Raw genomic sequence first — 24,336 nt, 5'->3', positions numbered from 1 at the left:
TAAAATAACAAACCTTTAGCATTAAAATTAAGTAAAAAATGTATTGAAGAAAAATGTATTTAATTTGAATCAAAGTTTTTTTTATTATTAATTAACAAAAAATTCAAAGATAACAGAGTTTTAATCATCTCCTTAAAACCAGAAACAGTAACAAGTAATCAATAACAGAAATGTGTAAATCATAGTTAACAAATTCCGAACTATACACATATATACAAGCTGTAACATTAATTACTAAGTAGAAAAACACAACATTCAAATAAAAAGCAAAACACCAATATGGTTTTTTTAAGTCCATAAATAACTGACAAATTTATGAATGGAAACTTCTTCAAACATAACACGATTTTAAATGGGATAATCAGTCTTATTAACTTCAACTGCCATTACACATTTGTTTCAAAATTTTAGAGCTTAATCGATGGGTGGATTGTGCAATTTTACAAGTTTTCTTTTCATCATCAACCTTTTTCCTTTTTTTACTAGACGAACTGAAAACCAACATATGTACTATTTGTTAAAAAGAAAAACATGTTATATTTCTTGCTGAAAATTAAGTGAAAAATTATACAAATTGAATGTTAACAAAAACTTTATTAGAATTAGGCCTACAGTAGTTATTTGTAAGTTTCAATTCAAATAATGTCAATTCAAGGATTATTCCTGATGAATCACTTTAGTTATAACATTTTGAATGATAAACGATTCTTTAAAATTATTTTAACCCATATAATTTAACCTTTAGTACTGTAGGAAAAACAGCTGAAATCAGTATGTGTGTTGCGGGACTAAAGATTAATTTTAATTAAAAAGAGAATCAGCTTGAATAGACATCAGCTGTACATTTTTCTGATTTTAAAATTCATTTGTCGATTTTACCAAATGAAATAGGTAGTCCAGATATTAGATAACTATTGGACATAATTTGGAAATGTTTTGTGATCATAATCACGTTGTGTCACACTAGTTTTGTAGACTTTCACTACAATTAAATAACAATCTACTGTATATTGACATTCAGAAAAAATTGAATCCTTTTTGTGTTGGCAGAGTAATACTTGTTGCTTTTAAATAACAGCAACAGTTTTTACAATAACAAAACAAGACAATTAATTGGGAGTTAATTTATAAAGGTATACAATGAACAAAAAGTAAAGCTATTGTGACTGATTTACTTAGCACAATGACGCATGAGGCAGTATGACAAAAGATTTAATTATTTATCAAACGGGCCTGAAGTGTATTTTTGTCTCTCGCTCATTTTCTAACCGAGGCTCTCCTTGTTGAACTCTTTTCAACACAAGTTCAAATTCCACGACCAAGGCAAACCTCGGTTAGAAAAAGAGCGATGAACAAGAAGACACTTCAGGCCTGTTTGATAAATTAAATCTTTTGTCATACTGCCTTATGCGTCATTGTGCTAAGTAAATCAGTCACAATAGCTAAAATTTTTGTTAGTTGTATACCTTTACCTTTATAAATTAACTCCCAATTAATTGTCTTGGTATGTTATTGTAACAATGATTTTATAAGAAAAACAATGATGAAGTTGTTTTCGTACAAAACTACTTGAATTAAAATACAATATTTACAATGTATTCCCAATATGAATGTAATAAGTACATCCGTTGACCATGGATACTCCTGTACAGATTTTTTAAACATCTTTCTTAATGTTGATTCTGCAGTATTGATTTAGAAAGTAGGAAAAGCAAGAACATTTTTGGTTTAGCCTTAGAGCAGACTGAAGTTGCCAACCATTTGTGGTCAGCTGGAATTTAATATGTAACTTTCTGATTTCTGAGGTTAATTAATTTTTCCCATCAGGCTTAGGAAAGTGACCTCCCTTTGAATATAAGGTGCAAGGTTAAAGATTGTAAGATAAGGTTTCAAGTACATTGGCTATAGTCAATAGGACAGCAAATTACTTTTTTACTTTATGATTGATACGGTGTAGTAATACACAACAAGGTTTGATTTTAAATTTTCTACACCAATAGGAGGCGTCGAAAGTCTCTTTTATTTCGGTTAAGTCAATAAGCAATACTTTGGGTGAATCAGTGAGATTGAGTTTTCTTTTTCCAGTGATGTTGAATTTACCTTTGACTGGAGGTTTCATTAGTTTAGGTTTCCCAGGTGTCACCTGTTCTTTGTTGGCTTTGTCCTTGCTTTCTTTGTTGGCTTTGTCCTGGCTTTCTTTGTTGGCGTTGTCCTTATTTTCTTTGTTATCACTTACCTCCAGGACTGTTTCACAAAACAAAGCGACGGTTGCGTCCTCTACGTCATCTCCAGTAGAAGAAGGAGTCGCTGGAATTCTTTTCTCAACTTTAGAAGTGCTCGGCTCTGGCGTCCTTGGAGGACTACTCGGAGAGACCTCGACAATTTCAGGAGAAGAATCATTTTTCAAAGGATCAGATCCGGTGGGATTCGATTCATCTGAATTCTGATTTATCGTAGTAGATCTTCCATTTACAATTGAACAAGTACCCCAGCTTTTGAACACCCCAGACTGGATTTTACTAACCACACTAGTCACTTGATTGTCCAGAAGTTTCCGTTGAGATTCAACCAGATCGGTGTTGGCTTTGGCCAAATTACAGATCGCAAGTTTTACGTTGAGAGAGAGTTTTTCTGAAAAAGCGGAAAATTTTGACAAATCGGTGCCAAGCTCGTGTTTTAAATCTTCGTACTCTCTCATCATGAGCAAAGTTGGACGTAAAATGTCTTTCATATCTTTGATACTGTTTTCCAGAGAAGACATATCAATAAGATGTTGGTTTTTTGTGTGCGAATGTTGAGGTGGTGGAGGATAGTGAGGAGAGGGAGTTCTGTAAGGAGCTCTGTAAGGTACTATAGGATGATAAGCCGTCTGTCTCGGTGGATTCACAGTTTGAGCTGCTACTCTATTCATGGGGTAAGGAGTAAGTCTATTATTTTGTGTTATAAAGTTTCTTTGAATCAATTGCTGTCTTAGGTGAAATCCGGGTGGAGTCTGTTGTTGAACTCTATGATGTTGATGAACTAGTTGTGGTTGGACTTGTCGATTTTCTTGAACTAATTGTTGATAATTCCCTTTAACTTTGGTTGCCAGAGGATCAGTGAGTGCAGACGCAAGAGCCGGGTGAACAGTGGAGTGGAAAGAACCATTGCTATGATGATGGTTGGTTTCAGGCTGATCCAGGTGTTCTCTTACAGCCGCCTGGTATCTCATAGCGATCATCACTGAGGGTATTTTAGATAGTATTGACTTAGGAGGTAAGCCGACAAGTATAGGCCTAGGATTTGTATTATGATCCACACAGCAATGGGAAGTGTCTAATGACAGTTTTACCTGTTTCTCTTCTTTTGTCAACATTGCAACAAGTCTGTAAAAGAAAAACATCATGTTATGGATTGGGAAACACAACTCACTGTTATATCAAACTGTTAACGTTCTAGGGCTAACTCATTAGGAAGGAATTAATCCAATAATGCAATTTTATAAATTAAAAACTGTTTGATAGTAAAATAGGCTATATATTTTAAATTGTAGGCCCTAAAATTAATCTCATGACTTGAATTGGAAAAAATATAAGAAATTAACAGACTGGAAAAAGAATTATAACCAACATAGATGGGACGTCAAAAGAAGTTAGATGAAATGATATGTAAAAAGAAGTTAGATGAAATGAATTGGAAAAAATATAAGAAATTAACAGACTGGAAAAAGAATTATAACCAACATAGATGGGACGTCAAAGGAAGTTAGATGAAATGATATGTCAAAAGAAGTTAGATGAAATGGAATGTCAAAAGAAATTAGATGAAATGGAACGAAAACGAAAATTGGATGAAATGGAACGAAAACGAAAATTGGATCAGAGGGAACTAGAACGCCAGAAAAGACTGTTGGAGGTGAGGGCTGAACTGAAGTCTGCATCAGTCAGTCGCAGGCAAGACTCACTTTCAGAGGAAAGATCTATTATAGACTTAAATTATGACTTAAAAGAAGAGTCCTATAACAAAGTTGAAAAATGGCTAGATGACAAAGAACAAGAGTCCAATGTCGTTCAAATGTCATCATCAGCTATTGTGTCTTCAGCAGTAGAGAAGTTAGCAGATTCTTTTAGACAAGCCATTCATTCAGATAAGTCAAATGCCATCCAATCTTTGCGCAAACACCTTCCTTCATTTAGTGGGAAACCGGAGGGTTGGCCTTTATTCTATTCCGCTTATGAAAAGACAAAGGCTTCCTTTGATGAGGAAGTCAACCTCATCAGAGTAAGAAATTCACTTGAAGGTGAGGCTTTCAAAATGGTAAGCCTTGTTAAGCCCTTGTTTGTGGCAAAAATTTGAATACGGTGATTTCCACTTTACAAATGCGGTTTGGTAGGCCAAAATTGATTCTGGAATCAATGCAAAGGAAGACCAGAATGTTACCTCCAGTCAAGGAGGAAGACATCAATGGTCTCATAGAATTCTCCACTTGTTTCCTTCATTTTACTACGACAGCTGAATCCTTAAAAATGGAGCACTATATGACAAACCCTCAGTTATTGATGGAACTAATGGACAAAGTACCTTATAATCTCAAGTATAATTGGGCCCAGCATGTGAGATCATTATCTTTAAATAAGCCAGACCTAAAAGATCTTTCTAGTTGGTTAGAAAAACCAGTGCTCACTCATGATTATTTATTTCCGTCCCAAATCTGACACTTTAACACGTAAGAAGTTGTGTTTATACTGTTTTCGCCAACAGCCAATAAAGTTCTGTAATATAAAGAAAGCTTGTGGTATTAATAACTATAAACTATTCCACAGTCGCTTACTACACACAGATACTACACTTAAAAAACCTTTGTACACCAAAAAAGAACCTAGGTCTATTCTTCCTCTCATGAAAATAAAGACTCTGACTATTCTACTGTCAAAACAAAAGAAATAACCGGTAAACACACAGAACAAAATTCAAGTTCTGCTTAAGGTATGTCCCGTTACTCTTTATGGGCCCAAGGGCCAAATTGATACTTTGCACTTTTAGATGAAGGTTCAACAATATCACTCATTGACTCTACCACAGCCGACAAGTTAGGAGTCGAGAGAGATATAGAGCCCCTAACTACCTGTTGGTCAAACTCAACATGTAACTTTGAATCTAACTCTCGTAAAGTTAGCCTCAAAATAAAAGGACTTTACGAGGATGAGGTATTCACCCTTCATAACGTCCGGACACAGTTACCACTAAATTGACCAGCCCCTTCCTTCGATACATTCCAAACCCTCTATTTTGATCGGACAAGACAATGCAGCTCTTATTTTAACAAGAAAAGTGATAGAAGAACCTAAAAATTCTCCTATCCTGTCATGGAGTTATCTAGGTTGGACTATGCATGGAAAGTGTGCCAAGTTTGATGGTCGAATAGATGGAAATTTTAATTTGACAACATTTAACAATGACAAACTACATAATATGGTAAAAGAATGCTTTCAAAACGAAAACTATGGAGAAAACACTCTTGACCAATTCAAAGTCGGTTCATTTGGAACAAAACGAGCAATTGAGGTACTAGAAGAAACAACAAAAAAGGTCGAAGATCATTACAAAACCGGATTGCTACGGAAAATAGATTATTTCCCTTGAAGAGTTTAAAATCGACTGAAAATTTAAAAGGGCAAGAATCGAATGCGGTCAAATCAGAAAATTCTATAGAAGAATCACCTCTTTTGATTATCAACCAGGACAAGTCAAGTGACAGTAAAAAGTCCACAAAAAGTGATACGAGCAGAAGTAATGGAATTCCAGCTAAATTGCACAGAAGGTCTAGTACTGTGACAAAGTTTAAGGAGAATAGGCCGTCGAAGCAGAAATCGGAGGTGCTGGATGAGACGAGTCGACAATTCCGACGGTCGTCGAGTGAGAAAGACTGTGTGTGTTAACAATCATGGTGGTAACGGAAAGTGACTCTTCGCAGAAGAAGGCTAAGGAGATCAGAAGTGAGAACATCTCCAAGAGCCTCTGCATGAGTGTGATTAAGGACTCGGCAGCCACTGGTGTTGAGAGGTGTGAAGAGACTGATTCAGACGACTCGATGATTGTAGACACTGTGACCAAGTTCCCACTGAGACCCACGGCCCGCAAGTAGGACTACCCAACCCTCCTCGGCTGCCAAGTGTGATCAGTACACCAGCGTTAGTTCCCCCGCCTGAAGTTCTCCAGTCCCCTTCAGACTCAAACTCAGAAGCTGTGGAGGCAATGAGACATTCTCAACAACTAGAGATTGAGAAACTCTGGTGGCGGCACGAGCAGAAGACCGATGAGCTCAAACGCAAAACTGGTCTTGTCCCAATGGAAATGCAAGCCAATATGGAGGCCGACAAACAGCGAGCACTTCTGGATCCCAAACACAAGATGAAGAATGAGAAGAAACACGCCTTTGAGGAGACAAAACACAAATAGTTCAAGTCCACAGACTCCGACAAGGGTAAAAAGAAAGAGCTAAATGTGAAGAAGGTTAAATCGGTTGATGACCAGCCACTAGAAGTGAAAATGGTCAAGTCAGTTGTTTCTAGCTTAGAAAAACTGAAAACTCTTGTGAAGCCACTTGGCAGTGATAACCAGAAGAATAAGAAGTATTCTGAAATAATATTCAAAGAAATCAAACATTGAAGTAGAAAACGTAAGATCAAAGTGAAAATTGCTAATAAACTAGGGAGTACCAAATTTAGCCTTCGCAAACTCGACCAAAAATTACTAATTAATGCTAAAAAAAAAAGAAAGAAAAAAAAGAAAAAGAAATCAAATGTTCTAATGCTTAGTTCTCTTGGAGGGGAGAAGATGTTATAATTTATTGCCTGCCATGGTCTTTCTGAATAATTAATTGATAACTACAACGTATGTTTTATTCTTTATTTAAAATATGTGATGTAGAAAGCGAAAAGGGACCTCTTGTCGGAGATGCAAAATTTTCAGTACGGCCAATTTAAGTAATTAAGGTCGAAAATATTGAATTTCGAGTGTCTATCCATTGTTATGCATCATTTAACATAGAACTAGAGATGGGCCGATACCAAAAATTGTCGATACCGATACCACCAAAGTACTCTCGATACCTATCGATACCGATACTTCCGATACCTATCTTTTTTGCACAGTTTCTTCCACTAATAATATTATAAACTGTTATATCATAAAAAAACACAATATGTATGTGTATCAAACTTATATTTTGGTGTTAAACGTTTATTATTAATTGTAAAAAAAAAAACAATTGCAAAAATATGGAACTAATTGTGTTTATTTTAAAATAGGCCTACTGTAAATGTTTCAATTTGACTAAGGCATGAGATTTAATTAAGTTTTCTCTAATTTATAAATAGGCTTATAGAAACAGTTATATATCTTCAAAATTAAACAAATATATAAATTATGAAAAAGTCACCAAGTCTAGCTGAAAACACATTCATAAATGAGGATATTTTTGAAATACAGAATAACTAATCAAACAACCTTTTTATTTTAACATTTTTATTTCTTAACTTTTCTTCCTTGAAAATGTCAACAGTTTTTCACTTATTTTTAATAAAGATTATCACTTATAATTTCTCGAAAGAAATCTACGTGTGAGCTATGAAGAGCAGACAAGAGACATACGTCACTGCCACAAAAACTACTGTGAATGAATGAACTGAGTATTTATTTTTCCTACAGTCACCCGACAAAGTTGGCTTCCTTGTACTGTTTATAGTACAGAAAGCTGCTAATTGCTGCATATTTATACTTTGCCGTACGGTTTATACTTTGTCGTACGGTTTATACTTTGCCGCACATCAGGATTCCAACGAAACAACACAAAACAGCGTGGTTCTATTATGCACGTAATCCGTGTACGCTTGGAAATAGGTTGGCAACACTTAAAGATAATAATACTATGAGCAGCTGATTGACTATTATAACTACGATTTAACCTGTCATTTCGTGTTTATAGTTTCGGTATTTCTGAACTTTCTGGACTTTTCTTTTAAACGTTTTTAAAACATTCCTACGATCTTAATAAACAAGAAAATACCTTTAAAGCATTTTTTTAGGCGCGGAAACCACTTCAAATTACAAAAACATACGGAACTATATTCTCAAAACGCGGAGCACATTTCTTGCCGAGGAAAAATAGCGGAGTGATACGGACCGCGGGTACTACTTTCTCTAGGGCACCATTTGTGTTGCCAGCTGAACCTAAAAACGTGTTGTATAGTGTTTGAAAGACAAATTATTTATTGAGCGGAGCGAGCGAAGCGAGCGAAGCTCTTATACGTCGACTCTTATGCATTTCGTAATACGCAAACTACTCCTAGACGGCTGAATCAATCGTTTTCAAATTTTGTATGGTGATAAAGACCATATCGGTGAGTGCCAACATCTATATGGCGTTAAAAATGTCTCTCAGGAATCCGCCCCACTGGGTCTCAAAGTTTCAATGTAATCCTTATGGAAGCAGTATTTGACACATAAACAAAGACATATGATCAGCTGTTGACTTTTGAATGCAGTAGATAAAGAAATAGCTGATGGCATTATTCCACAGATATTAGAACAGCAACGGTATGGATCATAAATATAATCAAATGACGACACTAGCTTGACGTCCTTGACGTAGGAAGTGGTGAAGGAAGTAATAAAGGTGAGCAGTCTGGAGAACTGTTTATGACGATTAGATTAAGGTATCTGCAATCCTAAAATGCTATTGGAAGGGAAGGAAACAGGTCCACGACGTAGGAAGTGGTGGAGGAAGTATTAAAGGTGAGCTGTTCGGGGTATGGGATCTGTTTATGGCCATTAGATTAAGGTATCTGCATTACTAAAATTCTATGGGAAGGGAGGAAAACGGGTCCGCGATGTAGGAAGTGGTGAAGGAAGTAGTCAAGGTGAGCTATCCGGAGTGTGGGAACTGTTTATGTAGATTAGATTAAGGTATCTGCAATCCTAAAATGCTATTGGAAGGGAAGGAAACAGGTCCGTGACGTAGGAAGTAATGAAGGAAGTAGTAAAGGCGAGCTGTTCGGGGTATGGGATCTGTTTGTGACGATTAGATTATGGTATCTACAATCCTAAAATGCTATGGGAAGGGAGGAAAACAGGTCCGCGATGTAGAAAGTGGTGGAGGAAGTAGTAAAGGTTAGCTGTTCGGGGTATGGGATCTGTTTATGGCCATTAGATTAAGGTATCTGCATTACTAAAATGCTATGGGAAAGGAGGAAAACAGGTCCACGATGTAGGAAGTGGTGAAGGAAGTAGTAAAGGCGAGTTGTTCGGAGTGTGGTATCTGTTTATGACCAATAGATTAAGGTGTTTGCAATCCTATAATGCTAAGGGAAGGGAGGTAAACAGGTCCGTGGCGTAGGAAGTGGTGAAGGAAGTAGTAAAGGCGAGCAGTCCAGAGTGTGGGAACTTTTTATAACGATTATATTAAGGTATCTGTAATCCTAAAATGCTATGGGAAGGGAGGGAAACAGGTCCGAGACGTAGGAAGTGGTGAAGGAAGTAATCAAGGCGAGCTGTCCGGAGTGTGGGAACTGTTTATGACGATTAGATTAAGGTATCAACAATCTTAAAGTTCTATGGGAAGAGATGTAAACAGGTCCACGACGTAAGAAGAGGTGAAGGATGTACATGTAGTATGGTGAGCAGTGTGGAGTGTGGTAAATGGAAACCGTTTGTAGCAGTTAGATTAATGTATCTGCAATGCTGAAATGCTATGAGAAGGGATGGAAGCATGCCCACGACATAGAAAATGGTGAAAGAAGTAGTAAAGGCTAGCAGTGTGGGGTGTGGGGAATGTTTGTGGCAATTAGATTAACGTATCTAAAATACTAAAATGCTATGGAAAGTGATGGAAACAGGTCCACGATGTAGGAAGTGGCTTAGGAAGTAGTAAAGTATGAGCATAGTGTGAGAACCGCCTGTGGAAGTTAAATTAATGTATCTTAAATCCTTAAATGCTATGAGAAGGGAAGGACAGGCCCCACGACGTAGGAAGTGGTGAAAGAAGTAGTAATGGCTGGAAGTGCAGAGTGGGGGAACCGTTTGGGCAGTTAGATAAATGTATCTAATACTTAAATGCTATGAGAAGGGAAGGAAACAGGTCTATGACGTTGGAAATGGTGAAGGAAGTAGTAAGGCTTGCAGTGCAGAGTGTGGGAACTGTCTTTGGCAATTAATGTATTTTCAATCCTAAAATGCTATGGGAGGAGAGGGAAACAGGTCCACGACGTACGGGGTGGTGATGGAAGTAGTAAAGGTGAGTAGTATTGTGGGAATGGATTAATGTATCTGCAATGCTAAAATGCTATGGGAAGAGACTGTAGACTGTAGGTTAAAATGATTACGAAGCACGAATCGATACTTATTTCGATACATGCAATCGTTTACAATAGAATTTGCAACTGAGTTGACAACAGCCGATTTTTACTCCACAGAGGCTAAAAACGATATTTACTCCCTAAAGAGTAAAAATGCTTCTTTAAACAAACCCGCAAAGCAATCATGAAAAACGACTGTTTTTAATGCAGTATGACAAAAACAATATAATATGAACCCTTGATGACTCCGCTCAATTTTGTGGATGCCTCTGCGAACGCCACCTAGTATGCTTTATAGTGACTGTAGGAAAAATATAATGTGTAACACGAGTGAAAAAGGCCTTTGCTGCACTCGAGATCATTCCGCACGAGCCGCGCTCTCGTGTGCAGCAAAGTGCCACTTTCACCACTAGTTACACAAATAACTATAGTGTGAAGCCCCGCCCACCTTCTAACGGGACATGGGGTAGGAAAAGAGAAAGTTTGCTCTAAAGCCTGGTTCACATGCCCTCCCTTACCCTCGGCGTCAGTCGCTTGCAGATTTTCATTACACAAACGTTTCTGAGTGTTGATTATTTTAAAACACTGTAAATGTTTGAATTTGACTATGATGAGATCTAATAAAATTTCCTGTAATTTATAAATAGGCTTAGGCCTACAAGTATTAATCTAAGTCATTTGACAGTTTTTGTATTTATTTTTAAAAGCAATTGCAGTTATACTTTTAAAAAAACTACATACATCTTGACCTATAAATACTTTTTGTAAGGAGAGACTTTTCTCTATAGTGAGTAAAAACGATCGTGGTCAAGGAATGACTGTGTTAAAACAGCACACTGTCAATTTTTACAAAAGTATTTTGACTGAAATCTGGTATTTTTTAAAGAGATTGTAGAATAAGTCAACGTCTGTGGAGAAAAGTAATAGATAAATTTTAACTTTATCCTACAATAAAGATTATGTTTTGGGACTAGAATCTCCAAAAGAGTGATTTTATAAAACATGCCATAGTTTTATTTAGTAAAAAAAGTGTTTGACTATGTTCCCGATGATACCAAGAGTATAGGTTCGGCAGAGTGGATTCAGTGTGAACCGGCCTGCCTGGCCCTTAAGCACGACGTCGACGTCAATATATCTTCCCTGTAGGGGTGTCAAAAATGGATGGGAACAATCGATGTTTTGAACCTGTCTGTAACTAACCTAGTTTTTTTATACTTTAATACTCATTATGCATAAACGAACACGTACTACATATCGGATCTCGAATCACGATAAATTATCGATACCCTTCCCACCCACAATAAGCAGTAAGCACATAAATCGATGTCTAAGCAATCGTCATTTGCTCCATTGAAACACGAAAGTCGATTGGCTGACATGGTAGTGCATTGTCGCCTCCTGACCAATGAGAACTGTTGTTACATACTTTTATTGTCAACGTTCACCCTTCGTTATAACATTACAAAATCTACATGGACTAATGCTTATGATATGTTTCAATAAAAGCATTGTGTCATAGTAGCACTTAAAACTTCACTTAACTCTTTAATCAGGTAGATTGTACAGATAAATATGGACCTACTTTTTGGCGCAATATAAAGCAAGCCTAACCATACGACGATGACGATGTTAAAGTTTAATGGTTGAATATTGCAGAAAAGAAACTGAACATTTCGACGTGTTTAGGTTATTTATTTTATTTTGTACTAAAAATTAAAAAAATAAATCTAAATGTGTAACTTATTGATACATACATTGTTTAGTATAATTAATTTCGTGTTGGCAGGACATTCGCGCGCCGGTTGTCTTATGAGTTGAGTCTGACATCTTGAAATGTAGATTGTGTTGTGCAATGAGCTGAAGCTAAACAATGTCACCGGCACCGTCGCTGTTTTGAACTAGGTAGTTTCTAAGTTGGCTATGAAAATTGTTAACCGTGATTACAAAACTAATACTGTAGCTATAAAGTTAATAAATGTTAAAATAAAATATTTATCCCTGTCGGTGTCATCGGAATCAACTTTTGACAATCGAGTCTTGAAGCCGAACCGATACCAATGTCCAGTGGTAACCAATGGATGGTGGTATCGTTGACAATAATCGACACATCCCTTTTTAAAATCGAATTTAAATTTCAATGAATCGCACTCGCTGCACACCACTACCTATCACTATCACCCAGTGTCAGCTGTCGCTGTCAGTGAAATGGATGACGCAAGCGATGTCTAGGTTGCCGATTATTATTAGGCCTAGTATGTCAATATTGAAAGGGGTTAAGGGATTAAATAAAACTCAAACATTTTCTTTCTTATTATTTACTTGTCAAATATCAACGAAATCGGCTTAACCTCTACTACTCGACTCGCGAGTATATTTAACTAAGTAGGCAAACAGCTAGGATTCGTAACGGCAACGGCAATTTACCCGCTCGGCGCTCTGACTGAACTGACTTAATCCGCTCCGCACCGATTCGTAGCATTCAGTGGTTCAGTGTCAGTATCGGTATCGAACCCAAAACAGGCAAGTATCGAGTATCGACGATACCTCGATACCGCTGGTATCGAGAGAATTTTGGTATCGAGTATCGGTATCGGCCCACCTCTACATAGAACATGATAATATCGGTTAAAATCTCGAATTGAAGATGCAAAAGGTCGAAAAAAATCATTTTGTTAGCCTCTGCACGGTCTGAGAAAAGGTACCTCTTGTCGCTCAATGTTATTTCGCCATAACGAAAAGAGGTCCCATTTCTAATATTCCCTTTTTAAACAGATTTTAGTCCAAAAAATGAATTTTTCTGCATTCTAGTAGAAATTTAGAGAACTGCAACGAAGTTTAGTTCACGAAGGATAAAATATCTCACAAATTTTGCGGTCCCGACAAGAGGTACATTTTCTTATCTTATGGCAAAATAACATAGGGCCAACAAGAGGTCCCTTTTTTAAAAGCGATTTTTACGACATGCTTTAATAAAACAATTATTTAAATGAAAACTACCGTGAGTTAAGAAATAAATTTGTATTTCTTTCAAAGAGGACATTATAAGCTTTCTTTTGATACCAAAATTGTTTCTTAAATACGAAAACACCATTTTTATGCGTATTTGAAACTTTCAAAACAGTTTTTTTCTCAAAATGACCCTTTTCCATGACGAAATTTCTAAGTCCTATAACTTTAACAAATAAAATCATACAAGCGTGGGACTTGCACCAATCGATTCGGATTTTAATAAGGAATTCAAATATTATAACTTAAAATCAAAAATTCCCGACAAGAGGTCCCTATTCGCTTTCCACATCACATATTGTAAATATTGTCATTGTTCCCTTTGTTAAATACAGATCAAGTTTAATAACTGTTTTTTAAGTCTTGTCTTTGAAATTTGTTAACAATAACTTTTCCTCTTTCTAAACTGAGCTCCCTCTATGAAACACCTATGTATTACACTACTTTATAAACTATTATCCTAGTTAAATTAACAATAAAAATAACCACAACTATTTCTCATTTTTACCATGTAAAAGATTATTTAAATCCCAAACATTTCACTTAATCAATCACTTCACTAAGAAAGTGACATACATTGTACCCATGTTGCTGAATATAAGAGTAGGTTTAGTAGATTGTAGTGGATGACCAGTGAAACTTTGTTACTGACTAAGATCTTTTAATTTGGCCAGAAATCTGAGCTAGGATTTATTACAAATCTAGTGATCTAGAACGTAGCCCAATGTTGAATAGATTTTTGGTAGTGAATCTATTAAATGTTATCTTTGCCTATAGACAGACCCAGGCAGTCAGCTCCCACGTTGAGATTAAAATTAAACATAGTTTAATTGAACCACCCATATGTAAATTAATATGTCAACAATTGACCAAGCTAAATAAATAGGACAATTTATTGTAAACTATAAACACTTTTATTCACATGAACTATCACAATAGTAACAACTATAAAACAATTTTTTTTAACTCTGTGAGTGGCTCTCTGAACTATGTAGGCTTCTTTTAAAATAAAAAAATTAGCTTCTGCTGGGCAATATAGATGGGATGTATACTTCAGGCTAAGGTATCATTCGTTATTGGACACTGAAGTCAACATCCCATCCATCCCAGCTGTCGCAAAATTTTTTATTAAAAAAGAGCGTAGTATGGGGTAGTGTCTAAAATTCTATTTTACCCTATAATTTGTCGTTGACATAGTTGATAGGTAGCTTACAGTTGCAATAGCTCACAATAAGTTTTTCCATCAGTTTGAATTGGTAAAAAAGTTTTGACAGAAATTAGTAAATTACATTAGCGCAATCTGTCACATCAACTATGGAAATTTTTATTTAAAAACTGGCAACAGCTTTAACATGGTGATGGAATGTCTAGTTGTATCAATAGTCAAAGATCTATAGGCCTAAGTATAAAAGAGGATGTTTGTATATATATATATATATATTTGTTTGGCAGTGATAAACTCAGACACCGCTGAACCGATTGCCACGAAACTTGGTAGGATACGTGTAGAATTTCATGGAATAGGTTAATACACCATCAATTTTGTGATCCGTCCAATCGGCTCCGCCCCAGTGGCTCTGGAGTTTCCCATGTTAACCTTATGAGAAATGGAATTAATGAATCTTAACAGCTGTTTCAATTAAACAAGTTGGTTCTGTTCTATGATGTTCAATAGCATTAAAGTTACAAGGATTACCAACAGGGTGCAGCACTATTATTTCTTTTACATTTATGACAACAGCTAATTTGCAACCAAAAGGTGAGTGAGCATAGCGAACGAACTTCAACCTGGAGGCGGGTTAGCGTAGTGAACGAGCTAACCTGAAGGTAAGTGAGCGCAGCGAACGAGCTCCAACCTAAAGGTGAGTGAGCGTAGCGAACGAGCTCCAACCTAAAGGTGAGTGAGCGTAGCGAACAAACTTCAACCAGGACGTGATAGAGCCATGCGAACGAGATCATCTTGAAAATTAAGAAGTTAAACGGGGCAAAGCCCGCGGGTTACAGCTAGTAGTATTATAAAATGAGAAAAAAATAAATCAAATATCATAACAGTTGGATTATTAAGTAACAAATTGGGTGGTGGATAGTGAAGTTATGTCGACTTATAGAGCCAGAAACAATAGTAAAACGTTAATTTGCAGGATTTCAAAAGTTAGGTACATAGTTATATACCTAGCTCATAACAATTTTGTTCTCGGAAAAATTCTGTTTTTTTTAACTGTGACATCAAGAACTTTTAACTAGGCCTACTTACTGGCGCATCCCTTTACCCCACCGCTGCATTCCCCACATCAGTGCTCGATGCGGCCAGATATCTTGGGGCTTGCAAACAAAACAGGACCAATCGTCATTGTTGTCTATTTCTACAAGTTTTTCAGGGCCGAAATTCCGTCTGATACATTTCTGAAACATACAAACAGAATCAATCGAGGCTGTTTTTCAAATCTTTTGAATTGCAGGATATTGACCTTAAACTTATTGGTTCTAGTCATTACCAGAATTGTTGTCGTAACTTTGAACTTGTGCTATTATTGCTTATTTTATTTTGCTGTTTTTTATAAAATTTTTAGTTTGGAGATTCCATTTCTGTTTGTTTTTAACATTTACATTGACAAAATCATTATTCACTTTAAGGTTATGTTTTTAGGAAAAAGCATATAGCTTTGATTAAATAAATATATAGGATGGAGAGGACACAGCTAACTCACCTGATGAAAGGTTGCAGACGAGTCAAAGAACACATAAAACACACACATAATAGTAGCCTAATTGATATTTCGCCTCTTTTCAGAGCCTCTGAAAGAGGCGAAATATCAAGTATTATTATGTGTGTGTTTTATGTGTTCGTTGACTCGTCTGCAGCCTTTCATCAGGTGAGTTAGCTGTGTCCTCTCCATCCTATAAAATCATTATTCAATAATTTTTTTATATATTTTTTTTTAAGGGAGAGGAGGTAAAAATGCTTTTACGCACAAAGGTAGCCAGCCTGTAGTGTGAGACTCCTGAGCTTGTCAGACTACTCACTAAAAAAACCCCTTTACTCTGTTGGACACAGGCCTGGGATTGTTTGTCACATTACTTCAGGTTCAATAATAAGCATGAAGAACATTGCAAGGATAGTAAATAATGAAACTGGTACCAAAGTTGTCTTAGAGACAGGTTATTATAGACTAATAGTTTTGGAGTATTCAGAAACTGATGAAGCCTAAGTACTTGGGTGACACTAATATTTAGGTATACGTATTATTTCAATAAACTATTACTCACTTTACAAACAATCTTGGGACACGAGCTACAGCAGTAGCAGTCTCCACCTTCACCACACCAGCTACAGTAAATCTCCGAGCCGTCCTCAGTGGGGAAGTTAATGTCTCCGTAGAACTCAAAGCATTTGCGGCAGACCATAACGTTGAGCAATTTGTGCATCCTCATGTAACGCTCGGTGAACCATGGTGCACAACCGAGATGTTTGTCACAAATGGTACAGTGCAACCGGAATATCTTCACCTTTTCAAAATCTGTATAGATAATTACAAATCAGTTTTGTTTTTATTGTGTCAAAATGAAAAAAAAACACTTACGTTCAAGCAAAATCTCTTTCCAATTCAATAGTAATGACTCATGGTGAACGAAATGATCCTTAAACCTCTGCACTCCAAATTTCTGTCATCAAGTTGTGCTGACTAGTTTCGTTGCAAGCACAACATTGTAGAAGCTTGCAACGCCTCAATTATTTACTGTGATGTTTTGAATTGTTGCAAGCTTTGGAAATGTTCGCTTGTAACAAAACTAGTGGGGTATCATTTGGACTACAATTTGAGATAAGGAAGTTTATATAAGCATAATGCGTAAGTACAGGGGTTATAAAATGCATTATTTGGATTCATTGTGCGAGGTTAGTCTATAGTTCCTTGAAAGTTATCAACTTGTTTCTTCAATGTTGTTAGGAGAAAAATAAACAATAGGCCTACCTATAAGTTTTTGAGACCTAAGCTGAATTGACAAACTTGACTATTTGCCTTCCATTATCATTAAAATAATATCAAAAGCCCTATAGTAGTACAGTAGATCTCCAACTATCCGAACTCTAAAAAACTGGCTCTCCAATTATCTCAATCTCACAAAGAAGAAAAAGCAAAATAAAATCTGCAAAAAATTAAGTCTATTGCACGATTTTTAAATTTGCGGTTATCTAGAAGAAATTTTAATGTGTGTCGATTGAATCCATCATGCCCGTCAAACCAATGTCTTACGCCTTTTAAAATATATTTTTTTTAAATTCAAACTAGACCTAGGTCTATGTGTTTTTGATCCCCCGGATGGGGTCTGAGATCCTATTGATCCGAATGGTTAAGATTCTACTATAACTTTATTTACTGTCTCAATAGTACTTTTAAACTACTGTGATTAACACTACTCACGTCCAGCGAACAGATCCTTCCGAAAGCGTGTTTCTTCAGCTGTTGCATGGATTATTTTCCGGTTCCAAGGGCTGGAGATCCTTTCTCCAGGAGAAGGTTGAGGTGTAGAACTGTTCTCTGGACTTTCTGTTACATCGACGTGTAACATTTCTTCAACTGGGTTCACAGCTTCCTCAGTTTCTCTGCCATGCAACAGTCCGAACAACGGGACGGGGATTTGCATGTTCTGTTCCAACTGAAGCCCTCCCTCCACGACTATCTTGTCTGGCAATGGCGGAAGCTTGAGAGGAGATGTGCCTTGAGGGACGTCTGGTGCTGTCAACATTAATTTCTAAAGTGAGTGGACATAACTAATTTTGCATCAAAATTTAGTGTAATTTTACATGACGTAATTACAAGGGGGATGCAACAAACGTACACTTTGCCAGAACCATATAACATTTGAACAATGAATTAAAATTCTTTCGAACAGAGGACTTAGAGGTGAATCTGCAATGAATATCAGATAGGCTACTTCAGATGTCAGATGATCATTGTGGTAAAACTGTCACTATTGCATATATGATCTTCCACTTTGAGACCATCCAGGACAGTTTTAAGTCCTTCTCCAATCATGAGGTGTTTGATCAACATGAGATAGGCTGCAGAGGTATAAAATCTCTTGAATTTAATACTTTAAAATAATGTCAGTACTTTTTTTTAACTAGTTTCAATGGGCAAAATAATTCAAAACCACTTTAATTATTTTCAGCACCATCCAAATTTGTGCTCATAAGGAAAAATGTTGTCATCACCCCGTAAACAAAAATAGCTCATATCCTCCAGAAATAGCTCAGCTGAGCTTTACGAAAATCGTTGATCTACATTTTATCAAAGTATGATTTTGCCTGTCATAAACATTACTTTTTAGTCCCAAACAAGAAGATGAAGTTTCTGCTCATCTCAACAAGAGCGCAATTGTATGTGTTCTTTAATTATAATAACAGAAAATATCTGACTGCTAACTTTTATATACAAATTTAGTAGGTAACTAGGTACCTAATAAAAACTTGATTGAGAATCCCTATTCAATGGAATAATGTTTTATTCATTAAAACCCAGAAGCTTTGTGTGATTAAGATTGTGATGAAAAGTATCCTTCTTTACTCGCCCCGTGCTCAGCTTTGCTTTGCTTGTAAACTACTATCTTGACAAAATGTGTTGGTGTTGGGACTAGAATAAAATATACTCCTGATTTCAAGGTGACTGGTTTCTGTATTGTACAATTACAGTACTCGGGTTATACACATACCAGACTTTCCATATCAGCTCTGACTCGTAATTTATAGTAAATGACTTGGGATTTTGGCCATGACTTTAATCACTGATGGATATGGTTATGACGAAAGCCTAACAAAGGTCATGCACCACAAAGACCGAGTCAGAGCTGAGAAAATCTGGTGTATAATACATCAAAAAGTTCTGGTAACCAATAACAATGAATTATCAGTTGTTTATTAAACACAGAGACTCAAACAATAAGAGGAATTTTCAGATGCATACTAGACAAAAACAAATACATACACACACAAAATACAAATGCAACAAAAGTAAATTCACTAATGAAAATCTATATTAGGCCTATAGCTGCTCAGCCATAATATAACTAAATTTAGGTTTAAACTAATAATTAACAGTACACCAGTTATTGTTTACTATACCAACTTTAAGCTCAGATCACAACAATGTCAATCGGTAGTTTATTTTAATGTGTTTAATATATAAATCTCATTTATCTTTTAAACTGTATGTCGATACATTTACACTGTGTGTCTTTGATTTCATAAAAAAAAAAAAAAAAAAAAAAACTGAATTATCTTGGGAAGGACTCATGAAATTCTACCAAAAATATTGACTTTATTTCAGTTATTAAAAAAAATTATATCACATAGGTTGCAAAATATTTTTTAAATATCATAATAACTTGAGGAGTAACAAAATTGAAGCAAGCTTTAAATATATAAAAAAGGCTTCTGTAGAAATAAAAAATACAACATCAGTTACATGCAAAATAATAATATCTTTCCATGCAGTTTTAAGAAAGACAAAATATGCAACATCAAGCTAAATTATGTGGAGAAATGATGTCCATACGTTGTACGTAATAATTTGAGAACATCATGTGATGATTGGTTAGATCGATTCGTGGCAATACCGGAGCAGAGTTCCAGGGTAGACCGGTTGCGCCTACAACAACAACATTTTTTAATAGCCTACTTTTGTCACGATATTGCTTAAAGATGGGAAAAAGCAACTCAGCTAGAAAAGATAATAGGCCTAGGCCTAATTGAAGAATCGCGACTTTGATAGTCAAGCTTGAAGATTTAATTTGCCAGAAATAATAATTGGTTTTAGACGGGGCCGTCGTGTGGGTAAGGCGCAGGGCATGGAGGGTGCCTCGGAAGCAGCTCGGCTTTTGGGATATGTATATTTACATCAAATTGTTGTGTTTTTCTTGTAGAGTAAAATCTAAATAAAAATTTACTTCAAAAGAACCAAAAAAATTTTAATTTGAGTTCAAAATTCCAGATTTTTGACCAATATCAGTAGCGAATGCCCTTAAGATGTTTCCGTGACCACAGGAGATATTTAGGATTTTGCCACGTTTGCAGAAAACAGCGATGACGTCTACGTCCCATTGTGCCTAAAAGTTAAAACGGGACAGAGCATTTCATACATCACCAAATAATAAATGATAGCCTACTACATGAATAATAAGGAACCCCAACAATTCTCATTGAAGATACCGTCAATGAGTCAAGATATCATCAAAGAAGATACCGTAGGCTATTATTGGAACCCTTTTATATAGCTTCAGCTAGTCTTTTACCTTTTACCTTCGATGTCTTCACCACAATCCGTAGATCGGGGAATCGTCATAGTTCTCCCGTCTGGACGGGATTTTTCTGTAGAATTGATGATGAACCTGGATTTATCTTAACACAGGTTAGGTTAGGTTAGTCTAATCTAATCTAACCTAACCTAACCCAAATTTTGATTTAATTCCCAGAAATTAAAAAAAACATGAAAAAATAACGGAACAAACTCAAACTCCCTTGATTCTAGGGTACCTATTCTTTGTAGGTTGGCACCACTGACTCCAACTAAGTTACCAAGTTGTCATGGAAAACCTTACTACACAGCACGCCTAGCGGTGGACGCCGGAATATATGTTAACCGCAGCACTGTTAACAGTCAATATTTAATTTCTTTGTCTATGTTAGTTCTTAGTTGCCCTAACTTAGGCCTATGTCTGAGCTAGGTAAGTAGGCCTACAAGTTAGGCTAGGCTAGGAGCTTTTCTTACCTGTATACACAGATTCATGTTCTTCGGTCATTGCTACAGACAAGAATGCAGACGGATCAAAATCCATCGTGGCTGCCTAATTTTAAAAAATTCCACAGAATGGAATGCTTTTATAAACTTGTAAATACACTTAATGTACAAAGCTTAAATGTATGAAACCTCAGCCTACTGTCTTGCATTGCGCCCTGACCTTTCTCCAAACTTAAGTTCACAATAGGCTAAGTTAATTCTCTTATACTGTATATCTTTTCAAGGTTCTGGAATATGTATTATCCAAGCACGATTACAAACCCGAACCATTATATTGATAGACAGATCTTGCCTTGCCACACAAAACAGAAAAGAAAACACAAACAATAAAATAGATTTTGTTATCTGTTTTTTAAGTCAAGTCAAGACTAAAGAGAAAATGAGAAAACGTGAAAGAAAACGAAGACACAAAACCCTCACAACACAACCTCAAATTCTCAGGCTCGATTTCGCGCTCTCTGCTCGATTCAGAGGGCAGCAGGGCAGCCCGCGCGATTTTTAACTATTTCATTTCAGCACCAGTTTTTCGATACAGACGAAATGAGAGCATTCTATTGGCTGCCATATGTCAACTCCGGTGGCCGTGTCATCAGCTGGCTTGGAGGAGTATGTTTTATCTATGCTTGGATCTTGGACTTTGGTTGGATTGGATTGGACATAAATGATACTCGGTGATACTTATCGCTAATATCAATATCATCGATGAAATTTTGTTGGCAGTGGCTATTCGCTCGCACGCACTGAGCTATAATTCTAACTGGAGGTAGCACTGAATGTCAAAGATGCGTGTCGCCAGCCGCCATGTTTGCGTGAGTCTGGTGTCATAAGAAGCCATATTATTGCTATAACTATTATTATACTTGGCTTAAAATACCTACTTTGTATGGTCGCCATTTCAAAGAAAATTATTAAAGTATTAAAAGTATTCAAGTATGACAAAAATACTCACTGCTATACCAACCTAGTTATAAGAAGCCATGTTATTGCTATGATAAGAAAACTTACTGCTATACCAACCTAACAAAATCAGCGACTCGCTTTTGACAGACTTCTGCCATGGCAGTGCTACCTCCAGTTATAATTTTAGCTCAGTGCTCGCACGTCAGACGTGCGTCGCTGCCGCGCACGTCTGTTCCAAATGACGTCACATTACGCTCCTAATCCAGTTACTTTTATAACTGTTTGGGAACAAGTGGCACACAAAGAAAACCTAGTATTAGGATTTTGATTTTAGGAACGGTAAAATGGATGGAACGAACTTCAAGTTTATCTGGCCGTAACTATATATTGATTATGAAATTAAACTGTTCTAATCCAACCTAACCTAACCGAAATAGCTATAACATTTCAAAATTCCGTTTGATAGTAGAATTCTAAAATGAAACTGTTCTTAACTATTGTAACCTAGCCATTGAGAACCAAACTTTCTATAACATATCAAAAATTCCTTTTGAAAGAAGAAAAGGCTTTTGCGATCCATCCACCGTTGTAGTTGTAGAATGTTTAATCTTTAACTGAATATGCTCACCTTTTTTTTAATAAATTCTTTTAACGCTTCGAAATAGCAAAAAAATTAATCAAATTCCATCTTCGCCGAAATGTAATATGATTGATTAAAAAAAATGGCTTCTAGAAAAAGTAACTGTTCCCTTTACATTAGCTACACTGGAAGGAAAATGGGGCTGGAACGAATGGGTTTTGACGTGCGAATAGTCACTTCGAATTTTGTTTCTATTATTTTAGAGTTCATTTCATGATTTATGCTTTACTGGTTTTTTTTATATAAGTGGGGGGAAGTTACTGTTTATGATTATATAGTTTTATTTGGATAAGCGAGATTTTAAATGACTGTAATAACAAAAAACAAATTGAAACGAAACATGACCTCTACAGTGCACCGGACAGTAAAGACAATAAATTTGGCTTCAGCTGTTCCATAAGGATGAGAAAATCTACTATGACAGTATGTTTTATCAAAACATTACCCTCGCTAAAACCAAACTAACTGGAGTACTGGTACTGGAGTGGCATGGCTTTATTATTTAACTAGCTGTAACCCGCGGGCTTTGCCCCGTTTAACTTCTTAATTTTCAAGATTATCTCGTTCGCATGGCTCAATCACGTCCTGGTTGAAGTTTGTTCGCTACGCTCACTCACCTTTAGGTTGGAGCTCGTTCGCTACGCTCATTGCCTTCAGGTTAGCTCGTTCGCTAAGCTCACTTGCCTTCAGGTTAGCTCGTTCGCTACGCTAACTCGCCTCCAGGTTGAAGTTCGTTCGCTACGCTCACTCACCTTTTGGTTGCAAATTAGCTGTTGTCATAAATGCAAAAGAAATAATAGTGCTGCACCCTGTTGGTAATCCTTGTAACTTGAATGCTATTGAACATCATAGAACAGAACCAACTTGTTTAATTGAAACAGCTGTTAAGATTCAATAATTCCATTTCTCATAAGGTTAACATGGGAAACTCCAGAGCCACTGGGGCGGAGCCCTAAAGGATTTTTGAAATAAGAATATGCCTATATGTTAATTGGGGATGTGAGCTATCATCATGCCAAATTTCAGCCCAATCCGACCAGTATTTTTCGCGTTCACTTGTCACAAACATACATCCATACATCCATACATCCATACATCCAAACTTTCTCATTTATAATATTAGTAGGATTAAAATCCAACAATATTCAGCCCCTAGTTCCAGTGTATTAATATAAGTATAACGTATAATCATAGATAAAACATACTCGGTATAATACTTCTTTAACTTTCTTGTAATTGAAAAAAAAGTCCTTTTCCCAAATTTATCTCACTCTATATCTGCGGGAGTTATATCGGTTTGAGAAGCCGGGTCGGTTCGGTCGGTTACATCCCAGCAACAAAACACAAAACTATTTTTTACGCCTAATGCTTGCAGTCTATAAATGTAAAAAATAAAGAAATTTGAGTTTACCATTCGTAAACTAAATTGTATCCCTGGTTCAGTGGTTACGCATGGTGGTTACACCTATAATGACATTTTCAAGTGTTTATATAGTGCTGGATATATATAATATTATTTTGTTCAAGAAAAATATACGTTGTTGGCAGTGTCAATTGCTATTGTTCTATTGCAATGCTGCTACCACTGCTGCTACCTAGCTCAAGTTTCGGGAAACTAAAAATTGTCTGTCCTGTCATTCTGTCTTCTGTCTCTGTGCTT

The 24,336-nt window shown here is 36.3% G+C and overlaps 1 protein-coding gene across 4 annotated transcripts; it reads right to left on the bottom strand.

Moving 5' to 3' along the window:
* Positions 1–102: 102 nt before the first annotated feature.
* On the bottom strand, positions 103–21,553 carry LOC128988984 (uncharacterized). Of its 4 annotated transcripts, none has more exons than XM_054410821.1 (7): positions 21,107–21,553; positions 19,895–19,987; positions 17,762–18,076; positions 16,608–16,858; positions 15,595–15,743; positions 2,101–3,365; positions 103–491 (listed from the first exon to the last, which is right to left on the bottom strand). In XM_054410821.1, exons 1-7 carry the CDS (start codon positions 21,171–21,173, stop codon positions 415–417), a joined length of 2,217 nt encoding a protein of 738 aa, XP_054266796.1. In that variant the 5' UTR covers positions 21,174–21,553; the 3' UTR covers positions 103–414. The 4 variants fall into 4 exon arrangements, with proteins under 4 accessions (XP_054266796.1, XP_054266797.1, XP_054266794.1 ...); XM_054410822.1 differs by having other exon boundaries at positions 411–491; positions 2,237–3,365; XM_054410819.1 differs by lacking the exon at positions 103–491 and having other exon boundaries at positions 1,459–3,365.
* Positions 21,554–24,336: the final 2,783 nt, after the last annotated feature.

Source organism: Macrosteles quadrilineatus, unplaced genomic scaffold, assembly GCF_028750875.1.
Source record: "Macrosteles quadrilineatus isolate MER2022 unplaced genomic scaffold, UCM_ALF_1.0 Scaffold_3__2_contigs__length_128488019, whole genome shotgun sequence".
Lineage (NCBI taxonomy): Eukaryota > Metazoa > Arthropoda > Insecta > Hemiptera > Cicadellidae > Macrosteles > Macrosteles quadrilineatus.
The sequence above is the reverse complement of the archived record's forward strand: the minus strand, read 5'-3'. Positions and strand labels throughout refer to the sequence as shown.